The sequence below is a fragment of the Equus asinus genome, chromosome X, assembly GCF_041296235.1.
Source record: "Equus asinus isolate D_3611 breed Donkey chromosome X, EquAss-T2T_v2, whole genome shotgun sequence".
NCBI classification, from domain to species: domain Eukaryota; kingdom Metazoa; phylum Chordata; class Mammalia; order Perissodactyla; family Equidae; genus Equus; species Equus asinus.
This window is the reverse complement of record NC_091820.1, coordinates 28,788,617-28,797,738: the sequence shown is the minus strand read 5'-3', so window position 1 is coordinate 28,797,738 and position 9,122 is coordinate 28,788,617. Positions and strand designations below refer to the sequence as shown.

The 9,122-nt window shown below is 43.2% G+C and overlaps 1 protein-coding gene across 1 annotated transcript; it reads right to left on the bottom strand.

Moving 5' to 3' along the window:
• Positions 1 to 7,729: 7,729 nt before the first annotated feature.
• LOC106838999 (melanoma-associated antigen B16-like) lies at positions 7,730 to 8,809 on the bottom strand. The gene has a single exon (XM_014853429.3). It carries the CDS (start codon positions 8,807 to 8,809, stop codon positions 7,730 to 7,732), a length of 1,080 nt encoding a protein of 359 aa, XP_014708915.1.
• Positions 8,810 to 9,122: the final 313 nt, after the last annotated feature.

The window sequence follows — 9,122 nt, the reverse complement described above, 5'->3', positions numbered from 1 at the left end:
AACTTGAACTCCATATTTGATGCAGAAAAGATGAATTTCCCATTTGCCTGAAGGGAGAACTGTACTTGTAAAGTGTAGTCTTTTTTTTTTTACAAAGCCAGGACTGATCACAGGATCAATTTTGATTGGCTTGGGGATTCAAGAATTGGCAGACATTCAGAAGCAGGAGTGTTTAGGGACTGACAGAATTTCAGCTGTGTTCCTGTGGTCACTACTGTGAGGCTGCTGCGGACCCACTGACTTTCAGAAGCATGGCCCCTGGACAGAAGAACTTGCTAATTGGATGCTGTCTACAAGTGTGAGGCTGTTGCTGATTGGCTGCCTTTCAGGACAGGCGTGCATGGGAGTATCACTGATTGGCTGATTTTCAGAAGCCTAGAGCTGTCTTGATTTGCTAACATTCAGAAGCTTAGTTACTGGAGACAGTCATTGATAGGCTGATTGTACTGATTGTACATCTAATTAATGGTGGTTACTTGTTCACAACTTGGGACTTTGGCCAAAAAGCAGGCTTTTTCTTTCTTGCATATTTCCTTTATTTAATTCTAAATCTTCCCTTTTGATCTTCCCTCAGGCAAACCTTTAGAGAGACCAGAACTTTATTTGTGGAGATATCATTTTCAGCTAGTGTTGCCTTACGTAATTTCATTGCCAATTACTGTGGTTGAAAATTAGGTCTAACTGCTAAATTTTTGTAACATTTTGAAAAAAGCTTAATCTGAACATTTAAAGTGTCCTGACAAAGTCAATATAGAACGCAGGACAAAATCACATAGAATACTTGTCCTATATGTTTAGGATGGCTGACAACTCTAGACAAAGTCTATGTCTGAGGCAGGGTCTTCTAGCACTTAGCTTTCCCAGAGGTGTTCAGAGGGCACCCTAGACTTCTGTGCATCGGGGCTCACTGCCTTGACGAAGAAGTTGCTGAGAAGACAGGGCTCTGGGCTTGCAGACCCCACTTTTCCTAGACTGCTCGGCCTTCCTTATGTTCATGGATTGGATTTCTGGGGAAACCTTCAGCTGGAATAAGCAGTCTCATATCTAAAATTTTGAAAATCGCTGTCCCCCAGTCAGATAAAGGATGTGTCGTGAAGTTCCAGCCTCCACAGACCTGGGCCCAAGATTGCCTCCAACCCCTTACTCTGTGTGTCATAAGAATCTCAAGTTACTACGGAGTTGACAGCTGCCTAGAATAAACATCTTAGTTAGAGCAGATAAGTGCCTGTGTATTGTGGGTGTAAGCTCAGCCTTGGACAAAGAGTATGAAGAGTAGAGTCCTAAAAGGGACCTGAGATAGCATATGTGAGACTGAAAAATCATGATATATAACTTTATATATATTATAAGCCACAAATACACAGTCATAGGCAATACATAGGCTAAGGCCCAGATATATGCTTAGAAAAGAGAGTTTAAGGAAACACAGGAAGCCTTTCTCTGATTGGTGAATTTCTGGTTGAGTACTTTCTCCCCTTTAAGCTCTTCCCTGGATTTATTAAGCTTTGTGTAACTTAGTCTCCAACTGTGTTTTTAGGAGACAGGAGGACATTCTATAGCATGTAGGCTACTATTTATACAATACTTGATTTTACCTCCGCCCATGGCCTCACGTGACCTCTCCTGATTCAGCCAAACCTAACCTGCAGCCCAGGCCCCTCTCCTGCTAGCCAGACCCATGTTTTCTACTGCCCACTGGATATCTCCACCTGGACAGCCGGCAGAACCTTAGCATCTACATGGGCCATGCTGACCTCATCCCCACACCCTTCCTCATCTCTACCTCTAACTCAAATCACCACCAACTCAACTTCCTCCTTTATCCTCAGTCTCAGCTAAGAGAAACAGCTTATGTCTAATCAGCCAACCTTCAGAACTCAGAGCCATTATTGACCCTCCCCTACTCTTTCATATCATCCTTAAATTCCTAAAACTCAAATCTGTCTCCTCCTCACATCCACAGTCTGGATCAAGTGGCTTGCCATTTCCTTTCGTTTTGTTTACTTAGTGTTTGCCCTCAGCATACGTTCAATCAGTGCTTGCTGGATAAATGAATGAATGAATCAATCAGTGAATCAAAGTATCAGAGGTAACATTCACTGATTCAAAATAACCCTTGGTAGGGTTTTCTGCCTCCATGGAAGAAACCTGAAGTGCTACAAGTGCTCACCTAACTTGAAAACTCCCATGGGAAACTGTCACTGAGAATGTGATCACTGATGTCTCCTTCCCAGACCCTAACACCTTCATCTTGGAGGTGGGGATGCCGGCAACAGGATGGTACATCATGCCTCCTTCGTTGAACCCCACGCGTCTCCATCATTCCCTGTCAGTTTAATGAGGAAGTGTGTCATCTCCATCAGCTTACTGTACATTCTACAAATGTCTCCTCCTTGGCCCAACTCCCTATCCCAGACAGTACCTGGTGGCAACACAAGCCAGAAAACACAGTCTCAAGACACCCACCTCTGGTATGGTAAAAATTCAGGAAGCATGAGAAGGTAGTCTGAGTTAGGGACACCGTCTGGATTGTTTTGCAAGATATGTCCACACCTAGCCCTTTACCTGTAGTCACTGAGCTAATTAGCCCCAAGACATCCCCCTTCCAATTTCCCCCTTCTTGAGACTGCATATCCCTTTCCACTACTCATGATACTCCTGGCCTGTCTTAACTGTCTGTCATCATTCACTAACCCCAACCATTCACATAGCCCCAAGCACAGAAGAAGGGGTCCACTGTATACAAGGTAAGAAGTAGCCATCTCCAGGAGACATAAAGATAGCTCCCAGCCCATGTATATTGGCAAGGATACACTGGACCCTGGAGTCACCATGAAATGTTGCTCTACCAGAATCCATCAATAACATCACTAGGTGATGCAGAGAAGCCAGCTTTACTCTGCCTGACAATATATAGAGAGGATTCTAAGGTAAGGTGGAATGTCTGATATGCTTGGGGTTCTTTCATCTAGTAGACCTGCCCACTTAGATCACTCGACAATTTCCAGCTAGTAGAGGTGAGTCAGAAGTTTTCAAAGCCTATACATGTAATTGTTCCTGGATGCCCCACCTTCTCTCCTTATGGTCACTTCTCCACATGATGCTGAACTCTAGGTTCAGACACCTGAATGCCAGCCTGTCCTAAGCTCTCTGGACTTGGTTTTGCTTGTGGTCTCTCTCATGGACTCTGGAAATTGCTGTCTGCCACCATTCTCTTCCTGCTCCTCACTAGCTGAGAGCGTCCTGTCTGGCACCTGATCATTCTAACCAAATCTTTACTTCTTAGTGAAAAAAGAAAATATCTCGTTGACATCAGAATTTTAAACCATGTTCAGAGAGGAATCCTGTGGCTCAGAGCATCACTGCAGAAATCCAGCTTTATATGTGCAAGAGATTAAATTAATTTTCTGCTCAACATAATTAGAAAACAGGGAGATACAAATTAATATAAGTGAGACATTATTTTTTAATATATGTTTGACCAAAAGTTAAAGGATTAAAAAAACAAAAGGTAAGAGCATAGGGTATTTACATAAATTAATCTGTGAGAATATTAATTGGTAGATTTGTGGGGTGATATTTTGGCAATATTTATAAAAATTTACAATTTTTAAACCCTCTCCACTTTATCCCAATTTCTGTTTGCTATGTCTTTCCTATGCACATTTTCCCAAGAACTGATGTCCAAAGATATTGATTTCAGTTCTATTAACCATAGAAACTAATGGGAACTAATTATGTGTCCATCAGGAGGATAATAGATAAATTAATTATGGAACATACATACTTTAGAATCCTGGAGAGTAGTGAAAATAATGAAGTCGATTTATACGTGTTGTCATGGAATGATGTATTCATTTTATTAAGTGGCAACGGCAAGTGGGAGAACAATATGTACATCACTACCCATTATGTTAAAAAATCACAACATATTTTTAAAAAGCCTAAAATTATATTTAAAATAATACACACCATACTTTTTTACTATAGTTACCTCTGAGGTAAAAGCTGAATTTCAGAGGAACGTTGTAAAGGGAGGGGAGAGATTTATGTATGTTAGAAATATTTGCAACAAGAATATATGCACTATTATTAGCTTTGACATTAAAACTTTTAAATAAGCTTAACAATATGAATAGTACCTGTTTATTAGACAGGTAAAATAACTGCTAGCTGATGCAAAACATGAAACCTAAAATCGGAATGGCTTAACATTACAAATGTTTATTTCTTGTGCACGTAAAATTTGATGTGATTTGGCAGGGGATCTTTGCTCCTGGGTGACTCAGAGACCCAGGCTGCTTGCATCTTGTAGTTCCACATCTCACCATGCGCTTTCCCATGTTTGCTACTGAATGGAAGAAAGAAAATGGAGATGGTATCCTGGATTTCAAATGAGTTGGTCTGGAAATGACAAATATTGCTTCTGGCCAGAGTAGCCACATGATCCTTTTTAGTTACAAGGGGATTGAGAATATAGGCTTCCTGTGAACCCAGGAAGGAGAGCAAGACAGGATGTGGATGAGCACTCACAGGCTCTCTCATTAACTGCTACATAGTAAGTGCTCAATAAAAAGCAACCATTACATTTATTAGGGCAACAAACTTCTTTGTTTTCTGGGAGAGTTTTTGTGAAGGCCATGTTGGCCTTGCAATTCACCAACCTTTTTTTGGATCCTACTATGTGATGAGTGCTTTCAAGTACAGGATCACATCTCATTTTCAAAAGAACCCTGTAAATCTCCACAGGAAAGACTCAACCTTCTTCCCTCAATAGCACCTTTCTGCACTCCCCTTTGCAAAAACCTCTATAATCTCAGTAGGCCAAAAATTTTCTCTTTCCTTTTGGTGTATGGTCAATATCTTAACTTGGGAGTCCCTGCCACACACCACCTGACTGAACATGCCTGAACACCTGTACAGGTGACATTAGGCACGCTGAAAACCAGGAGTTCTACTGGGAAAAGTACACAGACGAGGCAACAGAAGGATGGTGAATTATTAATTTTTTTAATCAAATATAGCATGTAGGCCAAAGAACCAATCCTTGGCATCTCCATTCCTTATACCTCCTAGGACTCCAGAGGTACAGGAATTCAGACTCGGGATTTATAGATGTTTGCTACACAGTTATTTCCATGGTATTTCCTTCATCTACCCCTTAACAGGGAGGCTTTGGTTTTTGACTGCCTAGGTGTGCTCACTCATTGGTGTTTCTTTTCAGTGGCTAGTCTCAAATATGACGCCCCATTAAAATCTTACTGCAAATATCATAGTGGTTTCCAAAGCTTCTCCTACTTCAGGTTTACATGCTAAAAGCCAGTATGTTCTATGCCAAAGTAGACTCTACTCACAAGCCCATTTGTAAAATGCTTTGAGAGTGTGGTGAAGAAGCCCATCAGGGAATGACCGTGTACCTGAACTACACTGTTCAAAGAGAACTTCACCTAGAAGGGCTTGTTGCTATCAGAGAGATCCCATGGTGAGGGTCAGTCAGGAAATGCCTACCGGGAATTGGAATGCTCTAAGTCAGGGGGAAGGCCAGTGATTCTGGGCTGCACTGGGACTAGGGTGCAGTGCCCAGAGGAGGACGTGGTGAAGAGCTGATCAGTAGGTCAGTTTTCAGAGGTGGACAGGAGTGTACACTGGGGAAAACCCAGGGGAAGGGAGCTGTAATATGAGAAAGTGCGGGCACTGGACACATGTGCCAGCTACTGTGCAGAGGCAGCTCTCAGGGGCTAGGCGGCAACACCCTGGGTAAATGAATCCCACCAACAATTCCCAAATTGTGTTTGATTCTCATTTTCACCTTCCTTCTCTATACCTGCTTTTGGTACTTTAGCGACAAGGTCCTTCTTTTTTTTATCCTTTAAGAGGCATTATGGAGTAAGAAGAAGAGAAATGAATTAACAGACAGAATGTTGACCTCAGGTTGGGAGGAGTAGAATAGCATGGGCTCTAGAAGAATTCAGACCAGAAGTCCAGTTCCAACTGTGTCACATACTAGGCCTGTGAACTTGGGCACATTCTCAAGCTCTCTAAGCCTTACATTCTTCATCGTGAAATGGGCTTGATAAGCTCTGTCTTGTTTGTAGGACTATTGGAATCTATGTGTTGTATATATAAAGCCCCCAGCACAATGCATAGTGTGCATTGGGGCTTGAATGATTTGCAGTTATTCTATGATTATTTTGACCCCAGACACTAGCACCTTCCCCTCTGGGATTTGTTTATCCAGGAGATGTCAGGGAACATGCAGTGCTCTGGGACATGGAACACCAAATCAGCCAAAACTTCAGCTTAGCAATAAAACCTCAGAAAATCTTCCTTATTAGAAGATATATTATTTAATTTGGGTTTGGAGGAGCATTTCCCAACTGGATGCAACTCAGAGCTCCTAGAATTTGTGTCAAGGACTAACTCCTTTCTTCCCTCCCAGTTGTCCTTCCAACAATCTTTCCCTATTTTCATTCATTCACCCCCTCCAAAAATATAGGCCTTGGTTAGAGCTTACCAAATTATATTGAACATAACTTACTTAAAATGTCCTTTGAGTGGTGTGGGCTCTGGATCTCCCAGCCCAGGACAGAGTGCCAGCCCAGTGGTTTCCAGGTATCTCACCTCAAGAAAGTATCATGCTTATTTCTCACAAACTCCTTGATATTTATAAAGCACCTAATTCGTGCACTGTGTTCAACTGCACTTGGACAAGAACACAGGATATCTTCCATTCTTGTCCCAAGTGGGATCCTGTTTACCCATGAACCCAAAGTCACTGCTAAGAACAATTTTCCATTCCAGGCTTAAATCTCTCAACTCTGAGGCACACCATCTGAGGGTCTGACCCCTGCTCATCAGTCCCACAGCCTCATCTAGTGTACCATGCAGTTTAATTTACAATTACCTCCCACGGAAGGACTAGGAGTTTCCCAAGGCCTCAGCCTGCCATGTCTCTGGACAGTTACACTTGAATACCCTCATATGGACCACCCCATCCCCGCCTCCTGACTCCTTTTTACGCTTTCTTTTGGTATTAAAGGATACCCGCCATTGTCTTTACATAATTCCCGCTCTTAGACTCTACAATTTCTATAGGTGGGTAGTGAGTCTTGTTTATCTCAGCATCCCAGTACTAACACAGTGCTTTTGAAAGAGCAGATGTTGAATTACTGTTTGGGGACTAAATAAGCCAGTGTACATGGGTCTAATTTATTAAGATTTATTTCTCATATATTCTTAAATAAGCTAAGCAAATGCGTGTATATGTCATGTAATTTTACAGAATGACAGGTCAAAAGGGATAAGGAAAGCTAAGAACTGATGATCTTTTAGGACTTTTTCTTGATCCCAGTTGTTTCACTGCTGAGTCCTTTGACAGCTCCAAGGAAATGCTTGTTCAAATGTCATGTTATCTTTTCCAGATCACGAAATAAGATGGTCAGTTTCACAATTTGTTTTACAAACAAGCAAAAGTTGTACTCTTAAATTTTCATAACTAGCAATAAATGTAAGACGAATGTAATTCATAAAGTTAGATTCTGAAGCTAATGAATTTTTATATTAAAAGGAACAACATTTGAAAACTAACTCCCCCCAAAAGATAAACTTCCATGTTAACCATAAAGAAGAGGGACACAAAGATGTTATACGCTGTGTTTGCTACAGCCGCATCCCAGCCCTCCACTAATTAGAAGATTGCCCTCTTCAATGACAAAGTGAAGAATCTGTCTCAGACTTCACTAGGGGAGGGAGAAGCTGCTGGACTAGCACTGGAACTTGCTCTGGCCGTGGCAGTAGTGCCAGCCCTGGCTGCAACTCTGGCTTGGGCTCTCTCTGCTTCATCTCTCAAAGCTTCCTCATACTGGGTTGGGAAGCAAGTGGGGTCAGACCCATGGATCTTGGTCAAAAACTCCAGCAATTTCATCTTGCTGGTTTCAGCATGGGCTCTTGGACCCCACAGGAATTCATAGCCTGGAGGATCACTGTCAGGCACCTGTCGATACTCCAGGTACTTCTCCTGCACCAAATCTCTAGTGATGAACTCCCTGGGCTCCCCAAAAATGAAGTGCTTCCTCCCAGAATATAAGTCCATCATATTCAGCATTTCCCAGATCTCCTCCTCAGTGGCGTGATTGCCCTTCATGAAGATCACGCCCAGCATAATTATCAGGAGGCTGGTCTTGGGCACGCCCTCATCACCACTGAGACTCGCATCATAGGTGAGGTCCAGTTTGTTGACGAGGGCATAGCTGTGGCTAGTGGGGTCAACTTCCTTCACATCAATGCCAAAGACCAGCTCTATGCGCTCAGAGGCTCTCCTGAAGATCTCAAGGAAGTTATCCCTGTACTCTTTGATAACAACATCAATCATGTCTGCCTCTGTGATCAGCTCTTTCATTTGATACTTATGCAGCCAGAACTGCACCAACAAAGACACCTTCTCCTCTAGAGGGTCTGACAGCAAGTTCTCAGTGTCTGACAGGGACTCTGAAGAAGCTGAACTATCCTCCTCTTCTTGGCTGCTGGAGCTCTCATCTGACTGTGAAGAAGCTGAACTATCCTCTTCTTGGCTGCTGGATGAGGTGGCTGTGATGCCAGTGGAAGATGTATAGGTACTCTGAGGACTCTGGGGAGTACTGTGTGTCCCAGCAACCACAGCCTCCTCTAGGTTGCCAGGCACTAGAGGATGGGAGGAGGAGGGAAAGATCTCCTCCATAACCTCAGAGGCCTGTGCAGCCTCCAGGCCCTGGATCTCACTCTCATGGTGTTGTTCCTGTGTGCAACACTTAATTTCCTGACCCTGAGACATGCTCACTCTCGTCAGTGGTAGCAGGCAGGAATGTGGGCAGGAGGGTGGATGATAGGGAACCACAACCTAGGGAGAAAGGGAGGATGTGAGTAGCCTTATCTGGTAAACTCAACTGTGGCGACTCTGAGGAAGAATGCCTCCACCCATCTTTTCTGGGTAGTGCTCCAGAGCCTCACAGATCTCCTGTCCTGACGTATGAGATGCTGAAGGAGGAAGTGAGAAGGCTTTTCAGAGTTCAGCCAGTCAACTCAGCCCGAGGATTCCCAGAGCTGATAACAGGACAGGTGGGGTCAGGTTCTGTGGGATCCCTTCT

What these genes read in the sequence shown, in the direction of transcription:
- LOC106838999 (XM_014853429.3), bottom strand. Translation starts at nt 8,809, where the DNA reads ATGTCTCAGGGTCAGGAAATTAAGTGTTGCACACAGGAACAACACCAT.